Source organism: Apteryx mantelli, chromosome 2, assembly GCF_036417845.1.
Source record: "Apteryx mantelli isolate bAptMan1 chromosome 2, bAptMan1.hap1, whole genome shotgun sequence".
Taxonomy (NCBI): Eukaryota; Metazoa; Chordata; class Aves; order Apterygiformes; family Apterygidae; genus Apteryx; species Apteryx mantelli.
In genome coordinates, this window is record NC_089979.1 from 159,795,055 (window position 1) to 159,822,555 (window position 27,501).

General features: G+C 46.6%; 1 protein-coding gene across 1 annotated transcript in view; it reads left to right on the forward strand.

Moving 5' to 3' along the window:
* The window catches only part of PTPRN2 (protein tyrosine phosphatase receptor type N2), a 586,186-nt gene that overhangs the window by 462,950 nt on the left and 95,735 nt on the right, over window positions 1-27,501 (forward strand). The window contains exon 14 of the mRNA XM_067292199.1: window positions 15,579-15,791. Coding sequence (XP_067148300.1) covers window positions 15,579-15,791 — 213 coding nt within the window. The remainder of the gene's footprint in view (window positions 1-15,578; window positions 15,792-27,501) is intronic.

Genomic DNA, 27,501 nt, shown 5'->3' on the forward strand with positions numbered 1-27,501 from the left:
GAATCCACGTACTCTGTCTCCTCTCAGATATTTTTGTTTGCATTCATCTTGTCTACTACTATGCTATTGCATATATTCAAAATTACTCTGTCTCTCTGACTCCCTTTTGCTGGTATTTCTCGCCTCCTGTTTCCTTTGTTGCTCTTGATTTTTGTTGCCTCCTTTCCCAGGCAGGTATTTGAATGAGGGAGGACAGTGTTCAAGTTTTCTCTAGCACAGGCTGTAAAACAGGACAAAATAAAATCAAAAGTTGGTCATGTTGTGATACATGCTTACTGAGGCAGAGCCGTCTCCATCTTTGAAGGAGAGTGTATTTATCTTAAACTAATGACTCACTGGTTATGTCGCAGTTTTTAACAGTGCGTGAGTAATGCCTGGCAGTCCATGTTTAGACACAAGGGAAATCTTCACGTTTTTTAAGGGAATTCTCTGGTATTGTTTCTATGGTGATTTTTCTAAAAGGATGATATTTGTTTCAGTTGATTTTAACTGTGATCAACAGTAGAGTAATGAATATATTGAACATAAATGAAAAGGAATTGTGTTTGTTATTGAACTCCTTCGGACGAGCAGGAGACCTAGGGATCGGTTGTATCTCACTTAAGCCCTTGACTGGAGGCATAAGGGGCCTTAGGTGGTTCCTGGGCTTTGCCTTGGCTTCTTGGAAGCAAGAAAACAGTGTGAAAGACACAAGCACACGTTGTGGAGCATGGTTGGGGGGGGCATAGCAAAGACCTGGCGTGCAAAGCAGTTCCCAGTGGCTAGAGGTCAAATATTTAACTTACTGAACCAGAAGACAGAATAATCAATCCCAACACTTAACTTAGCTAAAGGAACAAAACTATTAAAAATAGTGAAATGGAGCTAATGCCTTAGTAAAAAGTAGACCTTACAGCCTGCCTTTGCTCCCAAAGGCATCTTCTTCATTTGCTCAAAAAGCTGAAAAGCAGAATGTTTCTATTATTAATGTAGCCATAAATAAAATTTAAAACTCCTTCAGTACATTTATGTTTTTGAACAAGGGAATACTTTAAGACATAGTTTCCTTTTCATCATGAAGTCAGGCCCTCGTATCCTTTTGTCCTATAAGCCATCCTGGGTGTCATGAGACAGCACAAGCTTTGACTGCAGCGCCCCTCTCCTGGCCTCCAAGGCGATCTAGGGCAGAATTACACATCCAGGCACAAAGCGATTGACCCAAGCAGCACCCCGGCAGCTCTTGTCCAGATGTGCTTGATGTCCAACCTGAGGTCTCGATCTGACATCTTCATGGGGACCAAGAGAAGCATAATGCCTTCAGGACCACTGATAGGAGGGTCAGAGGAATGCTGGAAGGACTTTCAGAGAAAGTTTTTCTATAAGTACTGGTTTTCATTAATTCCCTTTAATTCTCCCAGAAATTTAATGTGCAAAACTTAGGAGCAGCTGTGTTTCAGAATGTCTAATTCATTGTGGAAGCTAAATTACATATGCAGTATGAGGTTGTTGGGCAAGAACCCCTAAACGTTCCTGAGGTCTGCATCTGAAGGAGTTGTATAGCCCATTGTTAATATTATTAACTATCTAAAATTTGATATTAATTCAAGAGAAATCTTTGGGATTTGTTGGAAGGCTCTTTGAACAACAGTGTCATATACAGAGTGAGTCAGTGAAAGGAGGGAAGAGGTAAGACGATCTTTTCTTTCAAAGCCTGAGGCAAATTCATCACTCAGCACATGGAGTTCCCACTGAAGTCAGCTGCAGTTGAATCAAGCACCTGGCTACAAGTAGACAGCAAGTATACAAATGAGAAAATTATTATAGTCTTGTCATATTATCTCAGAGTAGCAGAAAACCACAGCTGATACTATTTCAAATACTATAGTAGTTTAGAAAGCAATCTGACTCAGAGTCTTTAATTTCTCTAAATATTATTTTATATGGCTTATCTATTAATGCAGGTATCATATAAGAAAGTGATAAACAACAGATCTTTTTAGACTCTCTGACTTTCTCTCTACAATGTGCTTAGCATGAGAAGTTTGTCAGTGCATGTGGAAGGGATCAAGGCATGAACCCTTCATTCTTTGCCCCTCCAAATCTCCCGGAAGTCTACAGGAGCCCAGCGATAGGCACGTGGATTGTTCTCTGTGCCACTTCTAAGACCACTGTTTTAGAGGTGAGAGTTTCTGTGCATGTAAATCAGCACTCTTGCTCCTCTTCTTCCATGAAAAAGACTTCAGAGATAGTTGGTCAAACACCAAGTGACTGAGTATAGCTGAAAGCCTCTGGACCATATCTTCATGTAGTGTACATTGACATACCTGTATCAGTAGAGCAGCAACTCTAAAGTCTTCCTGGTTTAAAAAGAATTTTAAATCTACAGAACTTTGGAAATTCATTGAAAGAATCTAACATGTGTGTGTCAGCATGTCTTGTTACATGCAAAATGCAAAACATAGGATGGGTATTTTTTTAACAGTATTTATGACTCCATATGAAATCTAAAGGCATAAATTTAAAGTATTTATTTTAAAAATTACTGTGTAAAACATTCTTTTTGCCTTTCCCTTTTTATAGCCAGAAAAAGCAGAACTTTTCAATGTTCTTCAATGCTTTTGTGACTCAGAAAAGAAAAGGGCCTTTCTGGAAGTTATCTAGTCTCTCTCTGTCTCCCTTCCTACATGTGTCAGGGTCTTCTTTCTCTTTTTGTTAAGTGTCCTTACTGTAAGGAATCTAGTTAGAGTAAAACCGGCACACAGATCCAAGCATCTGCTCGCTTTACTAACCAAGGGCCTGGCTTCCACTCCTATTGAAACCAAGGGGCATTTTGTCATTTATTTCAGTAGGAGGAGAAACAGAAGAGCAAATTGCTTTCTGAAGTAAGGAACTGGTGTGTGTGTGGAGGGGATCTTCTCTGTTAGATACAGTGAAAGTATAAGATGGATTTTATTTAATCTCTGGCCAATTTGCCTTTGCCAGATTACCAGTTAAAGCCCAGCTCCAGGACCTATGTTACTGGTGATATTGCTAATGCTGTTCTGACTTCCACCATTTCTGTATGGGTCACAATATAAAAGCAAGACCCTAATTAGGGACCCTAAAGCAATGGTAACACCAATTAGAAATCTTAAATAAGGTGGAATACAACTGGTGTGCAAACTTCCGTTGATCTAACGGTGTCCTGTAATTCTGCTTGGTGACAACTGTTAGACCTGCTTTATATACCAATTAAAATGCTGTCTTAATACATTGTCATAAAAGCCATTGTGCTTTCCACAGAGATGGTCTTTCTCTGCCGTCAGAAATGGAAGGCCAGTGTAAACAGAAGCTCGGCAGGAGCTGGGTTCTCGTGAAGCACATAAGGACTTTGGAAACCATCTGCTTCAGAACTTTCAACTATTGATAAAAGCATTTTGCTGTTTTAAATTTATAATGTAAACAATTTAAAACTAATAAGAATGTTCTGACCTCAGATTCAGGTAGGCTGCAGGTGAATTTAGATCAATATAATGCAGAACAATTTTTGAATGTAATCTATGTTTGTCCCAAGGCCATCAGTATTAGAAGGTAAGGTGGAAAGAACAATATTTGTGTCAAAGGCAGGAAGAACAAATCTTAATTTCTGATCTCATATGTTTCTGCAGCACTGGCTACTATCCTGAAAATGCCTTTTCGTATGTAAACTGTGCTAGTTTGTTCCCACCTGAGGAAAAATAAATAAATACCCGTTTTACTACAATAGTAAAATAACACCTTAACAGAAATAATCTGCTTTTGTTACAGTAGAGAAAACCAATACCTAACAGTTCTCTAAATTCTTGGCATGTACAGTACTGATGCATAAAATAAGTTCAGCATTTCAATGATAGCCACATTTAGTTATAACAAGATCACAGTGTAAAATCATGCATTTCTCACAATGTTTTACCATTAAACAGCTTTTGAGTTGGCACTTTGTAGAAGCTTCTTAATCAGGCTTTCATAATAACAGTATTTAGTCTCTCATGTTAAAACGTAAATTAATATTTTTATCTATATTCTATGAATGTAAACCTAATCATAATGCAATTAAGGTTTCAATATTACAAGCATTTTCATGAAATATTGATTTACTTATCATAAAGCCTGACCCTGAAAACATCTACTGTTGTGTTCCAGTCGCGATTCTAATTAACTCCATTGATTTATAAAGAATTTCTCAGATGAAGGTGGGCAGGATGGGGCCCAAATTACAGAAGGACTCAAACTGTTCTGAAACGCATAGGGCACATGTTTCAAAACACCTGCAGTGAATCCTCGGGTATTTTGGAACTTTTTTTCCCTATACTCTGTTTTCCTTCAGTTGCTACTGCTGCTTACACATTTGAAGAGTAGAATTATCATTGAGTTAGATATAGAATGACTTTTTTTTTTTTTGACATACCTGCTAACAAGACTGCCTCTGTCTTGTTTTGTGGCTTATCTCTGGAAAGGGGTTCACCTGCAAATCTAAAACATGCCATCTTTAATTAAGCCGAATATTAAAACCGCATTTTTGTCTACTTGTTTTGTAATATTGTGACTGCAATTCAGTAAGCATCGCATGCAAATGGATCAGAGAGATTTGATAGGTTTTTTGTGTTTACCTGGAAAAGTATAATAAAAGAAAATCGTACTATGTTTAAGAATATCTGTAAAGGCGCATCCAGTTTTATATCACTGGTTATCTTTGCAAACAATACGATACCAGAATGCCCCTTTTATAGGGCTCTATCAACCAACAGGTGTAACCAACAGGCAGAGCTTTGTCTGACCTTTCCCAGACAACCAGGCTGCAGGGTCACTAATGGCAACCCCCAAATACTTCCGCATCTTTTTCCTACTTAAAAATAAAAGTCAAAAGGGCCAATGTGAAAAGACAACTAATCAATAGAAAAATTTGCATTCAAGTTTGTTTGCTTTGATAAAGCACAGAACTATTTTATTTATTGAAACTGTATTAATGTAATTAAATGGAAAATGCACTCTTTACTTAATTAATATTTTTAAGCTGTCTCTGAAGAATAGTATGCAGCTTGAATGTAGCTGATCATTTAAAAAATGCAAGACAGATTAATTAGATTCAAATCTTAGTCAGAATGAAATCATTTTCTTAATAAAACTAAGAGCTCTAGAATTTGCTGGGAAGTAGAAGGTGTCTGGTGTTGATCTTCAGAGATGAGCATGAGAAGATAAGACATAAAACTCAGGAAAGCTTCATGGCTGCAAACACTACTAAGTCTATTTTCAAATTATGATCCTAGATGTTGTTTTTTATTTATAAAAAGGTACAGGGTTTTCATTCCACAGGGAATCTCTTTCCTAAAACATGCATTCCTGAAGTTAAGGTAATTTGAAAAAAATCATATAGGAAGCTGTAGTGAATATTTGGGAAAGACTTTTTGTTCATAGGAAGGAAGGAAAATCAACTTTTATCTTAAGATCCTCAGGGACAGAAAATACTTGAAAAATCTGGTGCAACAGACTTGGAGTTGTATTTAAATAGCAAGGCTCCAAAGGATGTTCGATAAAAGTTTCAGACAAGGCAGTAATGAAATTAAATGACATTTCAGCTTTATCACATATCCTTTAAAACAATGCAAGTGTATTTCATACTACACATTGTGTATGTATTTGCAGAAATAAGTAACTAAACTTAAAATAAAACGTTACAGACAGATTTGTAGTCTTAGAAATCAAGACAATAAGGTCAGTGTGGTTCTCAGTATTCAGTTAAGAAGAATAGATTTTGAGGGAGTCCTAGCAAATGTTGCTGTTTTGCAAACAAATGTTTGCTCTATGCCATAAAGATTTATGTTTCAGAATCATTCACCTTTTAATCTTAACATCTAGAATATTTCCAGTTTAGGCATAATTCAAATACAGCTCTTAAATTTGGATGACTGTTAGCGTGAATTTTCAAAATATTAGTAGTTAAACATGCTAAAAACAGACAAAGTGCCTCAAACTCATTTTTACCTTTGAATTCAAATGTTTTCCAAGAAAACTACAAGAAAATTTCTAAACAGGCTACACTAAAATGTTGCTGATATCAGGTTTTTGTTATCCTGTTTACAAATACACCAAATCATTTGAGAAAATGAATTTAGATCCCTTAAATGTAAATTATTCAGAGGAAAATGGGATTTTACCAAATAACAATAATTTAGTTCAGAAATAAGAGCTGTGAACAACAGTACTGTGAAGACTTTAAAAAGATTTTAAAAGATTTCATTTATTAAAATACTTATCATTTTCTTTCTTTTATCTGGCAAAACATCCTATGTTTTAAATGACTAGCACATTAACTGATCTGCCGTAAGATAATTTCATCCACATGACATAACTCTCAGATATGTTTTGCCATCCCGTCAAATGTGGTAGTTAGCAAGTCATAATAATAATTAAAATTATATAAAAATGAATTATATTGATATATTTCACTCAAAACTTCTCCGAACTTCACTGTTTGAAAAAAGTAGGCATTTTAAGTAGCATTTTGTTGTTTCGTGGCGCTTTTGGTGAGCCAGTTCATGTTCAACTGGTTATTACCTGACAGTTTTGAGAAGTCACAGTATTTGCCCAGGAAATTATAATTGAAATATTTGTAAATAAGAAACATAAACTACAAGGCTAATGGAAGCATTTATCAGTTTGAGACGGTTCATTCGACGAACCGCTATGCAAACACGCGTGTCCTTCCAGTGAAAGCTCCTGGCAGGCCCACCCGCCTTGCGGCTGCGGCAGCACGGGTCGGCGAGCAGCTCCCTGCTCGGGCCCTGCCCAGCTCCCTGCTCGGGCCCTGCCGGGCCGGGCGCTGCGGGCAGGCAGCGGGCTGCCGACGGCCCGGCTGCAGAGCCACGGGCTGGAAGCGCAGCTGGCGAAGGGTCTGGAGGCGCCAAGTTTGCATCCCTCCTCGGCAACGCGAAGGATGTGCTGCGAGCACAGGCGGGCCGCAGGGCAGGTAGTGCCCGAGCCCGCTCAGAGCGGTGCTGCCAAAAATCGCGCTGCACTAACGTGAAGAGCCTGACTCTGCGGCGGGGGGGGGGGGGTGTTGCAGGGGGGCGCCGATGCCCCCGCTGCTCTGCGCTTGCCGAGGGTGCAGGAGCGGCCCCGCGGAGGGAAAAAGAGGAAAAGCCGCCGCGGGAGCGCGGCCGCGGCCCCGCAGAGCCGCGAGCCGCCCGCGCCGCCGGGCCGCGCTGCAGCGGGCCGGGCCCGACGGCGCCGCGCTGCCCGGTCCGGGGCCGCGGCCGTGACCCCCCCCCCCCCCCCCGCTTTGCACCTCTCTGCGCTCAGGCGGGTTTTGCTGGGGGGAGCCCGACTCGGCGGGGAGCCGGGGAGAGGGGGAGGCCGCCGCTGCCCCTCCCGCCATCCCCAGCTGCCGTGGCCGGGGGACACCATGGGGACGGGGCGCTCCACGGGGCTCCGGCCCCCGCCCAGGGCTGGTCGCCCGCCCCCGCCACCCCGCCGGTCCCCGTCCTGCGCCGGGCCGGGGCGCTCCCGGCGCTGCGCTTCCGCGGAGCAGCCTGGCCGGGGCCAGCCCTGCTGCACCCGGGGAGCCGCTTTCTCGGGAAGGACCGTTACTTCTCTGGGCACCTGCACGGGAAACAGCGTCAAAGTTGTTGTGTGAAGGGTGTGCTGAAAAAAAGCAGCTCTCCAGGTGCGGCCTCGGGTGTGTACAGCGCCGGGCACCGCCGGCCCTGCGCGCCAGTGACTGCCTGCGCTTCGCACTGCTGGGAACGATTCCTGTTTTGACTTTATTTAATCGGGCGGAGTCCCTGTCCCATGGCTGCTCTCAGCACGCTGTCTCGCATTTTTTAAAAACCTACATGTTGTTTGGGGAAGGAGGGCAGGAGGGGGAAAAAGTTTCGACCTCCTTTAGTTTTGCTGTGTGTTGGTTTTTTTTATGGAGGAAAGTCTTTTCAGGAAGAAACGTTGCAAGCTTCTATGCTTGTCATGCAAATGATATTTAGGTTTTCCTTGCTGTCCTTGTTTGATTTTTTTTTTTTTTTGGCTTCTCCGTCATTGTTCTACCCTCCCCTTCCATCTTGCAAGAGTGGCACCAAAACAAAAAAAACCGAGGGAGAGGAAGGGAGAGAGAACGTGTAAAAAAAAAAAACCCAAAACAAAACCACCCCCCCCACACACATCCACAACAGAAACCCCAAACAGCCTTTCCAAATGAGTGACACAGCCCGTGTCCATTCATAGCCTCGCTCCGGCGAAGGGTGTCTGCACAGCCCCGGCCTCCCCAGCCAATTGCTGCCAGCAACATGTGGAGGGGCGGCATCGCCATAGCAACCGGTGGATGGGCCATGTGCGGCAGCCGGCGGCGGCTGCGAGCCGCCCGATATAAGGAGGGCAGCGCCGGGGCGCGCCGGCATCCTCCGCCCGCGCCCGCGCCGCGCCCGCGCCCGCGGGGCCCGGCGGCTCCCCCCGCGCGGCGGCGGCGGCGGGGCGCTGCGCTGCGGGGCTGGGCGCGCTGCGAGGCGGCTCCCCGCGCGCCGCCGCCTTTGTCTGCGCCGAGGAGGGAGCGGGGCCGCGGGCAGGTTGGGGCCCCGCGGGAGGATTGACGGCGCCGGCGGAGGGGCGCCGAGCCCCGGCCAGCAGCGCGGCACCGCGGCGGCAGGTAAAAGGCGGCGGCGGGCGGCTCCGCGGCGTTGCGCGGCTGCCAGCGGCGGCGGCGCGGGCTGCGCGCACGAGGCGCGGCGGCGGAGCGGGCGGGCGGGCGGGCGGCCGCGGGGCAGCCGCCGTGTGCGGCCGCGGGGCCCCGCTGCCGCCGCCCGCCCGCCCGCCCCGTCGGGCCGGCGCGGAGCCCTCCTGCGCGGGGCGGCGGGAGCTAAGGGCTGCGGCCCCGGAGGCCGCCGGCGGCCCCGGCGAGCGGTGCCTGCGCGTTTGCGCCCCGGCGGGGGACAGTCAAACCGGAGAGGGGCAGAAGGCGGGGGCCGGGCGCGGCGGGGCCCCGCCGCTCTGCGAGCCGGCGGGACGGCGGCCGTCGCCTTCCCCGCTTGGCCGGAGGCGGGGGCCGGGCGGCTGCCGAGGTCGGGGCTCCGGGGCGGCCGCAGAAGCGGCGGGGCCGCGCCGCGCCGGGCGAGGCGGCTGCGGCTGCGGCGGGGGCCGCGGCCCGGGGCCGCCGGGTCGGCTCTGCCCGCGCCTGGCACCCTGCGAGCCTGCCGGGGCCTCCTGCTTGGCCGGCGCGTTGCCGAGAGACGGGTCTCAGGCTGGCGCTCGGGTTTGAGGCACTTTGTCCAGCCCCTGAATCGCGCGACTTCAGATTCGGCGTTAGATCAGCGCTGGCACAACGGCTTGTGTTGCTTTCGCTTGCTGAGGATACTTCTTTAAGCTCAGCTATCACTGAGCATCCTCTTGGCGCAGGCTGTGACACGTTGTGACCTGGACCTGCTTTCTTTATCTGTTTCACTCGGGCTTACAAAGCCTGGGGTGAGGAATAGAGCTGCTTTCTGGCGCTCCCGTTCTGCTGCTTTCCCCCGACTGCTCCGGAGCGAGGCCGAGGAGCAGAGGTGGCGATGGAAGTTTCTGCACCTCGGTCAGTGTCTCGGCGCCCTCCTCTCCTCTCCTCTCCGCCACGCCGCCACCCCAGAGGCGCCCTGTGCAGCTCCAGGTGGGATGGCCGCGCTCCTGCCTCTCCTGCTCGCCTGCCTGCTCCACAGCCATGGATGTGGCCGTCCAGTTTCCCCTGTCGGGTGTTATCCCTGCTGTGTCTCAGTGATGCTGTAGGCTTTCGTGCCGTACTCTTTAAGTAAATGCCGACTTTAAAAACCACCCAAATCCTCAGGAAAATCTCGAAGCTCTTTAGATTTCCTCTTTCGCAACCGCATGCCTTCCACACCACAAACTTCTTCGGGGTACTTGGACATTTTGACATTTCAGCATCCCCTCGTAGTGGGATGCAGGATAACAGCTATAATTTCTTTTAACTCTAACCAGAAACTTCACCTCTTTTTGCCTTTAGGAAACCAGAGGAAAATATCTACCATTGATCAAGGGATCTTTGAACTCGCTGAATTCTTGATTGTATTCAGTCATTGTTCACGGTATTAATCCTACTAAAAGGTATAGAGCCGCTCCAGAGTGCTTTGTGGTGTTGAAGGTTGCGGAAAGATCATTGTACCCCTACAGATGAATAGATCTGTGGCTCTTGCAGTGACCTTTCTCAGTGATTTGAATAAGCTGCAGTTCCCAGAAATCCATCTGCCTTTTATGTTTGTCGATTTGTCTAATCTTTCCAACCCCTAAAAGAAGCAAAAAGTACCTTCCCATCCGATTTCATCCTCCCGAGTAAAAGCATTAAATTGACCTCATTTCAGGTGATGAACTGACATCTGCTGAAAGTGATCCTAGCATCAAGTGAGCTTGCAGAGCGGGGTGGAAAGAGCGAGCCAGAGGACAGGTGCCCTAGACACCTCTCACTAACTCTACAGATAGTACCTTAAAACACCAACAAGTAGCTTGGATTATACAGCTTGGGAGTGCAGTGCTGAATGCCATAAACATTATCTGCAGTTACCGGGAAAATTGCTGGGCCCTGCTGCCCTGGTCTGGTGGGACTGCGAGCGCAGAGGAGGAGGGGAAAAACACAAATCAAAAACGAGGGAGAGATTACTTTTCCTTTTATTTGCGTTCCTACTTGTACCAAAGCAAAATGTTATTTGCAGATTTTGTGGCGGTATCTTGTTTTCAGGGTAGCAGGCTTGTCCTACTGTAAACTGTTTCCTTGGTTATCTACTAAACTATCAAAACTTAAGCAATGTATATATATACCTATATCTCAAATAACCTTACATCGGGAATTTACTAGACATGAATTGGGTTTATTTAAGAACATACATACACATGTATATATGTATGTATATAGCCATATACATATTTTACATATAAATACACCCACACATATCTCTTTCTTTGTTTTCTATAGTGAGGAAATAATAAGCATATCCCTTATCGTTTGTTTTAATGTCAGTGGCTGAGACTATTAGCAAAGAATCCTTTTAAAAAAAACTGATGAACTAAAACTTATTTTTAGTGGAGTTTATTTTTAAGAATAATTATTTTCTTGTAGAATCCTTTTCTTCTGCCTGGGCACTTTTTTCGCTCCTTGAATGGCAGATTTGCAAGTACAATTTCATCTGCACAGAGGAACAATAGCTTTCAGTTGCACAAAGGATTTCTCCCACCCTGAATCCAAACCACAATGCCTCTTGCTCTGATAATAGCTTCTGAAAAGATTTTGTAATGCACAGAATTAATACATGATTATTTCCGCCTCAATTCTCTCATTTATTAGATTCTATAGTGAATTCCAAATTAAAAATAGCACCTCTTAAGTTTTTTTTAATGGTTTAATATTTTGGAAAAAATCATATTCTGAAGTTTGTCTTTTTTACTCTTGTTTACAAAGTAATCTGGATTTTATTTTTAATAATGTTCAGAACCAAGACTTGCCTAATATAACTGTAAAAATCAAGGCATGCAAAAATTGCAACAAAGATAGCGTCTGGTTATTTTAAAATGAATTGGAATGTTTCCCCTTTACAAACTGGAAAACAGCCTGGACGCAGTAACTACAAACCGGGTCTTCATTCAGAAATGCCTTTTTAGTTTACAGACTGTAGCCTCCACTGTGTCGTCCTTTATTAGAGAAACGCAAACCAAAACATCAACTTCAGTTAGAGCTGGGCATTGGCGAGGCCCAGGATCAGGCCCGGAGCCCTAGCGGAGAGGGGGATTGCCCCGCTGCCGGGTAGCCGGGAGGTGAGCGTTCCCATCCCTGCCTGGCAGCTCCGCTCCATCCCCATGGAGACTTGCCCCACGCTTCGAACACAGGTGTGAGGACTTATTTACATGAAAGTGTGCATTAAATATTGACTGGTGTTTGCCTGGAATTTGTTTGCAACGTGGCCTGTTCTGCTGCATCACAGGATGACACAACGGAGCAGCGTGCTGCCCTTTGAGTGGAGAAGTGATTTGTGACTAGAGCGTTAGCGCTGCCACATTCGTTTACCGGCCCCGTTGTGGTCGTATATGAAAGGCGTTCCAGCGCGAGTCCAGAGGAACCTCCGTGAGATCACATCCTAAGCATTCTCCCCTTCTTTAAAGAAAAAAAAATCACACATCCAGTGTAGTTGAAGAAAGCGCTGCTGAGGAAGTGTAAGTGGTGGGTGTGCTGTTGTTCTAAGACAGGGTGAATCATTGCCTTCTGGCACGTAAAGTCAGGCCGGGCAATTTCAAAGCAAGAAAAGAATGGCTGAAGATCTCCAAAGCCTTCCTCTCAGCGTCGCTTCCTAAGCCATCCATTTAGGAATTAGTTGCTTTTCCTTCACCAGGACTTTGTGATACCACACAGTTTTGCAAAGAGGAAATCTTTCAGAGGAGTGTCAATATATTCTGTTATATAGAGTTTAAAAAAATGCATAGTTACATGTAGCTGAGTTTAATATTTAATTATGTGTAATTTATGTGGTCTATTTATTTGTTAAGCCTTAGGGGGAAAAAAGGTGATTTGTTTTTCTTGTTATGCAACAGCTATTGTTCCCCTTCCACCCAGGCACCCGCACCAGGGCAGCCTGCACTAGCACAGGGAGAGAGGTGTGCTGCTTTAAAAGACATCCGACTGTAAATGTCAGATTCATAAATATTTAAACATTTTTCTTCCAATTTCAAGTCAAGTCTGACAGGACGCCTCTAATTAACGCAGGGCTGTGTTTTGGGCTGGCTGGGGCCTTACCACAGGATCTCAGGGAAGAATCAGGGCTTCAGGCGAGCTGGGAAAATCTGGGCTCCTGGCTGCGAGAGGGGCAGGCAGGGAGAGAGGGAGGGAGTCGCACCTCACCCTCCAACTAATCCGTCGCATTAATTTTTCCCCCGCTCCATTATTTGATACCTGGTCAGAGAAGAAGCAGGTTGAAGTGCGGCGGGTTTGTTGGAGTGAGCTGGGGGCAGCCGCGACTGCTGCGTGCGGGGCTCCTGGCAGGGCCCGGCCCGGGGCCGCCGGGGACCCGCTGCCCCCGGGGTGCCGCACCCTCGGGCCGGGGCTTCCCCTTTCCCTTTCCCTTTCCCTTTCCCTTTCCCTTTCCCTTCCCCTTCCCCTTCCCCTTCCCCTTCCCCTTCCCCTTTCCCTTCCCCTTCCCCTTCCCCTTCCCCTTTCCCTTCCCTTCCCTCCCCTCGCCGGTTAATGCGGGGTCGCTGCCGGCAGCAGTCCCTGATCCTGGGGGCCTGGGGGCAGGCCGAGGAGGGCCCTGAGCGCTGACCCCCCCGGCGGCAGGCAGGGGAGAGGGGAGCCCGCGGCGCCCTGCGGGCGAAGGCAGAGGCAAGGAGCAGGCAGGGGGGAGCCCCCCCGACGCCGCCCCGACGGGCGGCAGCGCGCTCGCTGCGCGGCCGCGGAGAGCGGGCACGGCGGCGCGGGGCGGCCGGGGCAGGCGTTGGAGCCGCCCCCCAGGCGGGGGGTTTGGGCAGCCCTCGCCCGCCTCGGCCGTCTGAGGCGCGACACGAGGGGCGCGCAGACGCTGACCCCCGCGTGAAACGCTCACGGGCGCGCACGGAAGGGCGGGTGACGCCGGCAGGGCCGCAGCTCCCGTGCGCGGCGGCGGCCCCGTCCCGCCGGGCGGAACCGCCTCGGCAAGCGGGGAGCGCCGCGTAAACCCCGAGGCCGGGAGGAGGCAGGGCAGCCGGGCTCGCTCCGGCCGCTCCCGTTGCTTCTCCTGCGCGGCCCTTGCCCTGTTGTTTGGGCGGCTCCTTCAGCAGCGACGGGGGGGGAAGAGCGCTGAAAATCGCCAGTGTAAGGGCAGCGGCCCCGGGGGGCAGCGGCGGCACCGCTCCCGCTCCGGCGCGTTGGCTCTGCCGCGGGGGCCGCCCGGGGCCGCGGTGACGGGCGCTGCGGGAGCCGGGGCAGCTCTTCCCGGCGCGCTGCCGGGAGACCGAGCAGCGCGCCGGGGCGCAGCCCTCGGGGAGGGGGCGCGGGCGCTTGTGCGGAGCCGCCTATTGAGATGCAGATTGCGGCCCGCGGCGACGGCGTCCTTTCACCGACATGCTAATGGCAGAGCGCGGCAGCCCCGCGGCCCCCGGGGCCGGGAGCCGGGAGCAGGCGGCCGCCGCCGTCGGGGGCGCCCCCGGCCGCCGCGGGGCGGCGGAGAGGAGCGCAGAGCACAGCGAGGAGGGGAGGGACGGCGGCGGGCGCGGGCCGGGCGCTTCCCCCGGCGGGGCGGGCGAGGGGAGGCGCCCCCGGCCTGGCGCTGGCGCTGGCGCTGGGGGCAGCCCGGCCTCCTGGTGGCTGTTGGGATTTGGAGGAGGGGCCGGCGGGGCTGCGCGGGGGGGGCGGCTGCGCGGGTGCGGAGGCGGCGGCGGGCGGCACATGCCCGGCCGAGCCCCGCGCCGCCCCCGCCGCCCGCGGTTTGCAGACCCGGCGATCCTCCTCCGCTCCGCTCCGCTCCGCTCGGCGCGGCGCGGCCAGGCAGGAAAATCCGGGAGTCTTACTGAACCTGCATTTCCATTAACTCAGCCTCAGCCCGGCTAATCCGCAGCACTGAAGGCAAGGAGGCTAATTAATGACAAGCTTTTACAGTCAAGACCAGCGATAATTGCTTTGGTGGCCTTTATGATTACAAGATAAAAATGGACCGGGCCTGACATAAGAGCCACTGTGTACACTGCAAGACAGGAGGAAATTAAGAGCTGGCTAGCTGAATACGGAGCAGAAAATTACTAATAGAGGAGAGATAATGAATAGGCCGGCTAGGCATTCATGGGGAAAAATCCATTTTGTTACCACGCGAAATTAGGTGGTGGAAAGGAGTTTGCTAATTGTTCTCATCTTGTAGCAACCAGGACTGAGGCAGGGGCGTGCTTTTCAATTCATTTCCCTGGTAATTGTGAAAGGGGGAATGCAGGCCAAATGAGTCTTGCTGCAATTTGCGCGCCTGGTCTTTTCATTTTCATGTTGCGTTTTTAATTGTTGCTAATATAGCTTATAATGAAGCTAATGAGGGGAAATTATTGTACAACTTTTTAGCGCATGGAGACAAGTGAAATGCACTAGAAGGATTCTCTCCTATTGCTGCAAAAATAATAGTAATCTGGAGGAGTTTGGAACTATCGGGCTTTTTTTATATCCTTTTCCCTCCACAACAGACAAAATGAAGGAGCGCCACCGACTTTTTTTTTTTTTTTTTTGAACTGTTGTTCCGTGCTTTATTTTTCACTCCGAGGAAAAAGAAAGCGGGATTTTCCCTGGCGCCGCCCGGCAGCCCCCGCCCGCGGCCGCCGCGCTGTGGGGGCGGGCGCGGGGCGGGGAGGGCGCGGGGCGGGCGCGGGGCGGCGGGCGCGGGGCTTGCGCGCAGCCCGCGCGGCCGCCTTCGCCTGACGGGAGCGGAGCGGGGCGGGGGGCGGCGGCGGCGCCGGTCCCGGTCCCGGTCCCGGTCGCGGGCTCGCAGCGCGCCCTGCTCCGTCCTCGGCCGCCGCTCGGCGCCGCCGGGTGCTTGTGCCCCGCTCCGCTCCCCGCGCGGCGCCGCGCAGCGCCGGGACCGCGCACCTCACCAGGCGCTGCCTCTCTCTCCTCCCTGCAGAAAAGCACCGTCCCGCCGCTCCCGCAGCGCGGGGAAGAGGCAGAGTCGGCCAAATTCCTCCTCCTCACCCTCCTCTCCCTCGCCTGCATCGGCGGCGTCCTGGCGGCGGCGGCGGCCGCCTACTGCCTCCGCCACCGGGCGCACCGCGACCTCGCGGCGAAGCTCTCGGCTCTGGGCGCCGACGCCGGCTCCGACGCCACCGCCGCCTACCAGGTAAGGAGCGACGCCCCGGCGCCTCCTCCGCGCCCGCGCACCGCCCCGCCGCCCGCCAGGTAAGAGCGGCCGCCGGGCTCCCTGCGCGCCCGCGCTGCCGCGCGCTGCCGGCGGCTCCTCCTGGCTGGTCTCGGAGCTGCTGTAAATTTGCGCCTAATTAGAAGCATTTAAAAAAAAAAAAAAGCCCTTGCCATTGGAATTTGCTGAAAAATAACATTAATATCCATAATCTGTCACCACTGCCACTATTAATAACGAAAAATCTTTAACATTTATGAGGAATGGATTGCACGGTTATCTGAAGATGTCTCTCTTTTTGAGTAATCGGCTTCTTCAAGGTCTGATATGAAAAGGGCCTTTGACCCGCTCCGTTGCCACCTTCTGCCATTATTCAGATAAAATGAAATCTAATGCTGATAAATGGGGACGAAAAGCAGAGCTGTTCCGAGGAGAACAATGGTGGCAGATGGGTACCCAGGAGCGGCAGCCCCCTGCGCGGATTGTCCGAAATAAAGCAGAAACCTCCGGGTTTCCCTTTCGTTTTCAAAAGTATTGGGTCGAGACCTGCACTGCAACTTCCCGAAGTTTGTTTTCGATTGTGGTATTTATTTCTCGGTCCGGTGTCGGTGTGTTGGTGCATGCATGTGCTACGGTCCTGCACCATGCAGCTCCTCCAGCCTGGTGTCCCACGGTGTTTGGAGCGTGACCGGGAACAAGAATTCCAGAGTCTGTAAACATTGCTGCTGTAGTGTCCGGGCTGCTCCGGCACCGATACGGTCCTGCTAATGGCACTTTTCTGTCAAGTTTTATTTTATCTTGTGCTACCCAAGAGCAGACATTATGGTCTTTCTGTATTCTGGAGCTGAGACAGATTAAAATTGGCTCTGGGGACTCTTACAAGAACAAACTCACATTTCCTCACAAAGTTTGGGTCTTTTTGTACCTCTTAAAAGTTAAATACATAATATACTTAGTACCTCTCCCCAGAGTAGGTCCAGGGAGTTTTTCACTGAAGAATGATAAATATGAATGTTTCTGTGACAATTAGTGTCTTCACTAGAGAATGGTTTTGCTTTTCATAAATACTTACTGTAAAAAAAATCTTTAAATTTACTTTAAATCTTTACATTTAATAACTGCTAAGGCAAGAAAGAGAGCAAGAGTGCTTCCTATGGAAAAATGCAGTGTCCTCCAGGATAAAGTGTGAACAAAATAGCAATTTCTTATATTAATTTCGTTGGCCAAGGAGACCTTGACCATAAATATTTTTGCTTGTTTTCATTAGGGAACTTGCTGTTGACTTATTTAAACAGCAGAAGAGATAGGTATTCTTTTCCTTTCGTTAAATATGAGTACAAGAATTCTTAATTTAAAAAAAAAAGCCCTCCACGTTCCAAAATTACACTTGAAACTGAATTTGTGATAATTAACAGGACAATCTTCCTAGTGACAGCTCTAATTAATAGTATCTGTAATTAAAATCGTGCCCTTCCAGCAGGAAAATTGTTTGAATTTCTTGGAGTGACCTTTTTTGCCATTTCTCTTGGGAGCACAGTGGTTAAGTTGATATTGATTTTATAATGAGCTCTGGTTTGTTTAATAAGAATCTGTAATCCAGACACTAAATGAAATGTGTGCTTCATTTCTTCTTCCCAGACTTATATATATTTTAAAACTTCCCTAGTAAGAGCTAAGAGTGTCATTTTCTGGTTTTAAAAAAGACCAAAAGACCAATGTTTGCAGGATGCTGTTCAGTTTTGCAATAGTGAAACTATATTAATATTCTTTGTTTCTGAGCTTTGGGCCCAGTATTAACCACCTGACTTATTGAGCACTTCTGTTGGTTTTTCAGGAAAACTGCTGTCAGGAGTGGGAGGAAATATGTTTTTCCTTAAGTACGAAGGTTCCTAAGGGCTTGGCTCTCCTCCTGTGGAAGTAAATGGGAATTTTGCCATTTGTTTCAGTGACAGCAGTAGGAGGCCTCAGTACAGTCAGACAAAATACTTCGACAGTTTTGATGCTGCTGAGTAGCATTTCATCAAAATGAATCATGAGGCCTGATTCTGTATGTAATAAACTGTTCGCATGGATTTCTAGAGGAGTAGGATTGAGCCCTCTTCTCATAGTTAGAATCACCTTACGCTGAGGTGAGTTAAATCTAGTGGATATCTGGTGTGTTTAAGCATGCGTGTTTTGGATAACATCAATTAGGTTTCAGAAAAAGCATCAGTCACCTTGTTTTCCTGATCTTGCCTGATGCTCATGGGGGAATAATGTAACCCATGCTAACACTGGGAAGGAAAAAAGCAGACCGCTTTGGAAGTGGTGCATACCTTGTTCTCTTCTGTATCAGTTCAGTCTGTTTCCCAAGGATCTACTCAGTTAACTGGTCCAGGGTATTTTAAAAATATGCAATATTTCAGCAGCTGCTGCCACTAAGCTCTTAAAACATGATACTCCCATAACAAGTTGTTGTTTACAGTGTAAATGATGATTCACATTTAATTTTCTAAAGAGAAAGGGGGGAAATCGGTTGGTACGAAAGGGCCTAGTGGTTCAGCGTGATTCGGAGAGAACGCCAAACTATTGCTTTGGTTCACATACTCCCCAAAATGTCAGCACGTTTATATTTTCACGTAAACAAGACTGACCTACATTTTCAAGTTTAAACAGAAACATTTTTTGCTCTAATCCCCATTCAGCCACAAAAGTTCACTCAGGGCTTTTACCCATTGCTCCCTCTTCCCGTAAACTTTGAAGAGTTTTTTCCCACAGTTGGGCTTTTCTGCGAAGGGGGAAGCTGGCAACTGATCCGGGGGGGGAAATAGCAGGTTGGCTGCGAAGGCTCCCGCGACGCTCCTCTGCCAGCGCCAGTGTTTCTTGGCGAGGCGCGGGCGTATGGGACCGGCCGCAGGCAGAGCAGCCGCTGCTGTTTAGAAGTTGCGGCAGGCAAAGGGAGTTTGCGGGGCGCCTCTGCTAGGCTGCCGCGTCGGGGCCCGCTGCGCTGCGAAGCGGCCGAGCCACGAGCCTGCTGCTTCCAAAGCTAGGTAACAGCGGCAGCCGGCCGGGAAGCGGTACGGTGAGGTCTGGGGGGCTCACCGTCTGTAAAGAATAAGTAACACTCAGGCACAGCCGAGGGCCGATGCACGGTTGAAACTCTGTTTGTCTTGTAATCACTAAAAACCCAACAGAAATTGCAGGCTGCTTTAATTAGGCTGTCGTTAAGGAGTTTTTCAAAATTAATGGAAGTTGCATGTGCCTAAAACACAATTTACAGCTAGATACAGACTGGCTCTGTGTACCTTTTAAACCCTTCTCCTGTCCTTTCTGATCACACGTGTAATGATTAGATAAGTCAGTGTCAGCATGCACGGATGAGTAAGAAGAGGCTCTTCCTGCCTTCCCCGCGCGCACATGCGCACACGTCGGCTCGCGCGTTTAATTGTTGCTCCGATGGCTTTGATCCTCTTTGAAGAGCGAGTTTAGTATTCTGCAAGGCCGCTCGTGAGTCCCCGAGATTAGGGCCGAAGCGTTCGAGGAATTTTCAGCAGACGCTCTTTGATTTATTTCACAACACTGAGCAGATTTTCTTCATGCACTTTGAAGCCTTTTGAACGTAACCCAGAGAAAAACGGGCATTCAGGCGCTGGGGGCAGGCTGCAAACAGGGCCACTAAGTGCACATCTTGCTTGTCACTGCTCCCATTAGTGAGCAATTTATTAATGTAATGAGTGTGTGTTAGTGACTGCTACTATTTAGGGATGCTCTGTTGGATTCAGGGTGATGTATTTGTGAGTCCAGCTGAACCCTGGCTTTTGACCCCTGGGTGGAGAATGCTGGGTTTTGTGAGGAGAGGTTAGATCAGCAGCGTATTTTGTATTCTGAATCACAGAACTTTACCATGAACAAAATCTTCTGCATCACTGATAATGATCTGCAAAATGGAATTTAAGCACAAAAGTTAAAATACACTGAAAGTCTGCCTTTTAATATTTTATACAAATAATGTTCTTTTTAATCTTCCTTGAGCTCAGCCCAAAGAACTTCCTTTAAACAGTGAGGAGACAAAGACCGAATCCTTTACAATGAAGTCCTTCTTAAACTGCCCGAAGTTATGCAAGGTTACATGAGCAGTGCACCATCAGTGCAGCTGGGTTACATCAGCAGCTGTTTTAAAAACTTGTTCAAATGACTTGATCTGGCAGGCATATAAGTGTAAATTATATATTAAATTATATATTATTATGTGTATTATATATAAATTATATATTTCTTTGTCAGACTTAGTCTTCCTAATTATGTGATCCCTTTGTATTCAAAGCCAATGAAGAATTCTCAGTGGGTTTTAAAGATCTGATCCTGCTGTTATTTTTCACTGGAGAGAGCTTTTAAGAAAGTAGTAGTTACAAAATTGCAATAAAGATTTTGCTTCAAATATTTTAAAAGGCTCAGCTGAAAGAATCCACTGGAAACGTGCTCCCTACTTAAGCGTCTATCCCTTTTCTATATTTAAACACAGATAATTCGTTGTATCTAATATGGCTTCATGTTTTAGACCTTATAGACTATGACTTTCATAAGCAAACATGTTACATTATTAGATTTTAACACTGTAAAAATATTGTATATCAACTTCTTAGTTCACAAAATTCCATTTTCTAAGTGAAATGGAAAAAAAAAAGTAAAATTTTGCTCTTGTTGTTCATCAGGTTCTTGGTAGCATTCAAATTGACAGGAGGATGCAACCAAAGTAGGCTGACAAGCTGGGGAAATTAGTAGCCTGAAGTATTACCTCACACCTCCATAAACTTGTTTCATTTTCACAGCCCCCATTACACTTAAGCAAAAAAGGATATCACTGGGGATGAGATATTTTCAATATATAAATATTTAGTAAACATTTCTGTAAGGAATACATTTAGTGAGGATTTGGGGTAGATGAAAATTTAGCCTTAAGGCTGGATTCTATAAAATGTTTGCTTCTGTTTTCTTCTGGGAAAACAAAGGACATTAAACATTTTTAATCTTTTCTTTTTCTGTGTCCTTATTAAAAAAGAAAAAATAAATCATTTCACGTGACTATGTAAAGCTACAGGACGAAGTGTAATTGTTTGTAGTAAAAAGTACACCAGGAGGTATATATGTATTAGAAAAGTTGTTCAAGGCCATTTAAGTCTGCTTACTGTGTATTAGGTAAGCAATTTTCTCTATTTTTCATTAGAATTTTGTTTTAACATAAATTCCTAGGTACCCACAAATACATTGTATGCAGTATTGTTATATAAAATACTGTATCTTCATGTGAGACAGTTTTTACAGTCCACAAAATGTATATTCAACACAGAAATCATGTATGAGAATAGGGGAGAAAAAAGAATTAGGAAGTGTTTAAAGCTGATAAGGGAGTTGCCTTATGTTCAGACATTTCATTGAATTCAGATGGTAGATGGCTAAAGCAGAATGAGGCAAACAAGAGGTGTGCAAAATGTGGATTTAACTTTTAATCTGGTTTTATCTGATTAGGGTTCAGAAGGATCCACAGTTCCTGTGGTGCAGTGAGCTATATGATTCCTTAACCTTGCTTCCTATGATAGCCATGAAATAGAATTAAATGGTAATAACATTCAAAATGTCATTTAAAGATACTGTACGAATTTATACATTGGCCAAAATCTGTCAAGCGCGCGTGTTTTACCCCTAGCAAATAAAATCATCCACAAAATGTTGTTTAATGAGAAATGCCTATCTTAAGTGCTAAAGCTCAATTACACAGATTTAGAGGGCACTTCAGCAAATACGTATTTGAGCTTGTCTTCCCCGTCTGTGAAGAGCCGTCCTCTCCAACCGCCGCCTCCGCTGCTCTGCCAAATGCTCCCGTGTGGACGGCTCTGGCAGCCTTGCAAACCCTGTGCGGCAGCGTTGGTCGTGGGACAGGCGTTCGTCCTGCTTGCGCCCAAGAGCCGTCCTCCAAGCTTTCCTCTTCTAAAAAAATACCTTTTATAAATTCCTAAATGTTAGAGAAATGGGCTTGCCCTGACCGGAGTCAAGTTTCCTAGACTGTATTGGCAGTGCAGCAACGCTTTTTATGAAAATAACCTTTTCATTGGAATGGGCAGATGGAGAGAGAGGTTCTTTGCAGGCATGGAAGGAAGATGAATGTCTACCTGCAACTGCTACCACTGCTCGGTTGAGAAGCTGCCACGTGGGCTTAGGTTTGAATAAAAGGTGGGTTTAGGTTTGAATAAAATAATACATCTTTTTCAAGTAGTTGGCTGCTTATCTGCATCGAACTAGTGCAAGGTGGTGGGTAGAAGGCAATGTTGACCCCTTCAGCTCCCCACGTGACATGACTTTATTTTTCCCCGTCTAAAGGATATAATGTTTGGGCTTGGTGTTTTGTAGAACAAGGACAAAAGTGGACAAAAAGGACAAAATAGGACAAAAGCATCTTGCAGTGTAATTTTTCATGTGTTTCAGACATGTGAAAATGCTAAGAAAAAAATAGTAAGAGGGGAAATTTAGTGACTCGTTTTTAATTATTGGGAGATGCAGAGTCCTTACCCAAACATGCTTTTCTTAGAAAATGTACTGGAGGTTCTCTGGGCTTAAAGGCTGCATCTGGCCTAATAAATTAAACTTAAATTGTTAGACTGGCCCTGGCACTGTTTTGGCCCAAGCCACCCAACTTCTTCCCAAAGGGTTTCTAAGCGCAGACTAGCACTTAGCACAGGCCAAGAAAAAGGCATTTATTTATTCACCAGGTGTTTTTTCTTAATAGACAGTTTGGCTATAGGCACCCTGTTTTAGCGGTAAGAATTACGGGTGCTTTCCCTGCTTAACTTGCCCTGCTTGACTGCCACATTCCAGGCTGCTGCCTTCAGAGCCACTTCCACCCCGTCCCTCTCCAGCCCGGGCTCTTTGCCAGTTAAGTTGGGGCTCTTTCTGGATAAATACAATGGATCGTCTCCCTTGGGTAAATTGATTATGTCCCAATGCCTGTACATTATAAAGAAGCCAAAGATAACCCCCGCCTTGCCTAATGGGCTGGAGAGTATTTGATCTGCAGTCCCAGGCTGTACATAGTCTCAAGTGTTTCTGATTTCTTTCTGGAATAACTATACTGACTTCAGTGGTGTTTTTTCTGGTGTAATGTCAAGGATAATCAGGCCTGTCTTTGCTGCACGCTTTGTCCTTTTTTTCTGTTTTAGGATTTTATTTTTTCTTTGGAGCAGCTATGTTATCGTGTTTCAGATTTGACATGTTCTTCTGTTGTATATTCTGTGAAAATTCAGCAGCTCCCACTATGATCTGGCTTTCTGAGCCCTTCATATTATTCCTTCAGAATACCATACTAGAAGAAAAAATACATTTTTTTAAAACGTTTTTAACTGGGAAGGATTTATTTGCTTGTACTGAGGTTGTGTTCCCTGGAAGAGATTAGAAGTTAATTTGGTGTACATAAAGGACTGTTGCAGATGATACTTGCTGGTTCTTAAAGGACCATGTTGCCTGGGAGCAGGACCAGGTTGGAATTTGTTCCCTGAAGTCCCTACTGTGCAAAAAAAGCGTTCTCACTACGACTTTTTTCTAGGTGTGTCTGTTCATTCAGTCTCACCCTGGGGGCCAGCGAGAGGGTACAAGAGCAGGGGGCCCAGCAGTGCTTCCTTTCCCTTCCTTTCAGGTACCTGCCTCAGTTAGGACCTGAACTGCTGGCCTACAATCAGCGCCGAGCCCTGTACAGGCGAGGAAAACATGCTGCGTTTGGTAGCGTGCTGGCTAACCAGGCCACAGCCCTGCTGAAAGGCATGGGAAATCTCAGCTCCAAGGATCTTTTGTCCTCTGTGTGTGTTTGCGCCTAGCCTTCATGAAGAGTCTGAAGCTGCTGCAGCCAGCTGATGGCTTTTCCCGGTAAACACACATGGCCATGGTTCTTTGTGGGACGGATGAGCATAGGTGCATCTTGAACCCTCTGTTTGCTCTGCCTGTGGTCACATTGTACAGCTCTTGGAGAAAAGCAGATGCTGCAAAGGCAAATATTTTGGGGGCACTGTGATGTTTTCACTGGTTTCTTTGCAATAGAAACTGTAACAGATGAAGTTTGGGGAGAGGGGACTGGAGCAGGGGTCATGCTGCCCACCACGCCGCCCAGATCTTCCCAAAGACATGGGAGAGGCTGTGGAAGAGCCTCAGGAGTGTGCGTGACATGCAGGTGCACTGGGACCATGAGTGGCCTGGATGCAGAGCTCTAGGCCCTTTTGTACCAACCCGTGTGTGTTGACTGCACTGGAGGCCTCCCTTATTCCTTTCAACGAGGACAAACCTACAGCTGCAGCGTTGAGGACCTCCTGTCCAAGATACTTTCCTTTACATATATTTAGGTGCACAACAGAGATCTAAATGCTTTCTAGCCATTGAAAGAACTGTAAAAACGTTGATAGGTTTAATGTACACCAGCAAGGTACAGTGAAGGACAGAAAAAACTCATTGATTTCTTTGCAGTGTGATTTTTGCTGTGCTATTAAAGGTTCTTAACTATGACTGCACCAGTGTATTTCACTGTAATGTAAATCAGCTCGGGCATTCATGCAGTTGTTCATATTCCAGTGGTTACAGGTCGCAGCTTTCAGCAGGTAGATCCAGTTTTCATCACTTATCAAACAAACAAGCCAAGGCTGAAGAAGGGAGACTGTAAGAGAATATTCTTAGAAGTGATATCTTTCAAAGAACGAACATTTATTTGGGAGGAGGGAGGAGAACAGCTTTTGAATTGGAAGAAGTCAAATGTAGTGTAGATGGCTTAACCAACGGGGAAAATTAATTAGGTTTTCTCTAAGCTTTGCTGGCCAATTTCTGAAGTTTTTGCCAAAGACAAATGAGTGATGTTTTACTGAAGTTTGCCTGGGATGACTGAATTCTGAACAAGCAGAGATTTTGATAGGGAAAGAGTTTGTTAAATTTTTAATATTTCAGATTGAAAAATCCTATTCCTGCTCTGTGCAGTTTTCTCTTTCCTGTTTTGCTGTCTAGCTAACGTAGTTGCAGACTTCATGATGATTCCTTCTCCATAAGACTGCTTTTGCTTTACTGAACTATGTTCTGGCAGCTTATCGATCTGATAAGTGGCTTGCCTTATCCTCCAAGTATTGACAGCTCATCATTATCATGATAAAACTCACTTTCAGTATTGTGTTTACATGTTTAACTTGGCTGGTGAAAATCACTGCTTTTCCCTTCATCAAATGTTATTTAATTTGGAGATTTATGTATTTCATGAAGGCTGGAAAAAGGGCTCTTCACTGGTCATGCTTTCTGACAACAGCAGAGGTGTATGGTTTGAAGTGGGCTGCGTTATAGCTGAACTGCCAACCCTACCTATTTGCTAGTATTGCTCATCTGAACATCCCACTAAGCTTCAAAAATGTATTGGGCAGAATAGTCACATGTCCTAGAAATACTGATTTTTTCCACTAACCATGAATAGAAGGAGTAGGGAAAGATGAAAAGGACAAATCGAGTATGCTGCTTCTTTTCTTGGCAGTATGGGGAAAAGAAACTTGCATTTTACCTTTTTCCGACTTCCCTGTTAGAATTCCTCCTTGCTTCCTGTGAAAGGAGAGTGCCTCATTTGGAGTGAAAAGGTGTGATTTGCTGAAAGAGGTTTCACTGCCGTTCATCACACTGAAAGAAGACAGTGGCTAGCTTAGCTATCCACATGTGATAGAAGGGAAATGTGATGGAACTGGATACAGTTTGGGGAGCAAGAACAATCTACATATGTAAATTCATGCTATATATAGTGCGGTTATGTCATACAGAGTCTCCCAGTATACTCTGGGGAAACAATATATACAGTAAAAGGGGAATGTGAGCGTGTATTTCCATATACTGTCCCCCACAAGAGTGCAAGAGAGAGCTCCTGCAACTCCTAAATAACCTCACTGTAAGGCTTTTGAGCATGAAGTTAAAATACACACAGAAGTGTTACCTCCCATATAGGCCATTCCACATTTGAACTTGTTTTTGAAGGTCTGAGTGAAGCCAATGGCTCTCCAGGCATTGCTGACTGTTAATCTTGTTTGTTTGTTTGAGAGCCTCAGAAGTTAATTAATTACCAATCAATGATTTAGGCTTCTCAGAGTGCAGTGCTGGTCACTCCGTCTCCAAAGCAATACTGCAGAAATGAGGGAGTGCAGACGGAGGTGACAAGAACGATCAAGGATGTGGAAAAGTCATATGAAGAGAGGTTGAAAAAATGAGATTGTCTTTTAAAAAGGTAAAAAAATGGTGTAGAATAGTTAAAGTATATAAAATAAGCAGTATACTGGAGAAGTAAAACCTGTATTCTTGCTTTTGCATAGCATCATGACATTCAGTGATATTAACTTCATAAAATTAAAGACTAATAAAGGAAGAGCTATCCACAAAACACGTAACTGCAACATGAAACACTGTTTCCGCAGAATATAGTTGAGACGCAAAGAGTTAGCAAGAATCACAAGAGTCAAAAGAAGTACTGGGGAAAAAATATTCCAGGCAATAAAACAGCTAATGCTGAAGAAGTTTCAGAAGATGCATATTCATTCCTCAGGACTTAAAGTAGTCCAAATTGAAGAAGAAACCCTGTTAGGAGTGTGCCTACTTGTACATACTCTCTTGTGCTGTTGCTTTAATGCTTCCTCCAGATGAATGTGGGGCGCCTGCATGGCTGCTGTGAGGGGGGATAACAGCCCCTGCGTGGGCAACTGCGCGCGAGTGGGCAAGTGAAAATCCGGGGGCTTTAGCAAGGGCAGTGCAAGTTCCTGTCTTTAAAAGCAAGTGAGGAGGTTACCCGCGGGCACGCGTGGCCCGGGGCCGGCCGGGGGTCCTGGCGAGGGCTGCAGCCCCCCCGGCCGGCAGTGGCCGAGCGCCGCGCCGACCTGGCGGGTAGAGCAGGGGAAGCGTGGGGCCTTGCTGGTGCTGCTGGTTTCTCCAAAATGCAAGGTCTTCCTGCGTCTCCTGACACCAGTGCTACCACTGAGCGTAAAGTCCCTCTCATACCTTTTTCCAGTGCTTCCTGTGATGCATAAAGTGAATACATAGAAATACTGACCAATATTACTAATCCTTTTCTTGAAGGCTTTTGTGGTCAGTAATTGAAAAATGTCTGTTCTTTGAGATACGGTGGAACTCATGCTATTTTTTCAGAGTCTAGTAGAGTTTTACTGTATTACCAAATTTTTGGCACATAGTAACCTGCTCAAACATACTAGCAACTTTCTATTTTAGATAGTTTTTTTTTTACACAGTTTTCTTGCTTACAAAATTTGCATTTGTTTTTCCTATCAGAGTTAGAAGAGTTATTGCATTTTTATTTTCAGTGGGAATGGGAGGAGAACAATGACTTTAGTTTTCAAATCATGAGAGGGTAATGGTTGGCCCTCGCAGCTGACATGATGGGTAACGTTATAAAAAACAATTTTGTCACTGGCCACCAGCATGTGTAATATGTAATACTTCCTTCTCCCAGCATTACGTGTCTTATGCGTATAGCCTCCTTCTGTGGAAAAAGTATTTGAGGTTTTTAGAAGGTTTTAGAACTTCTTTTTCTATTTTTCTACCTGATTCTAGTGCCCCAGTTACCATGAACGCAGTTACACAGACTTTGGGAGAAGCAATAGTAATCCTTGGAGTGTGGTAAAATAACATTTTAGACATAAAGTTGTGCTATATA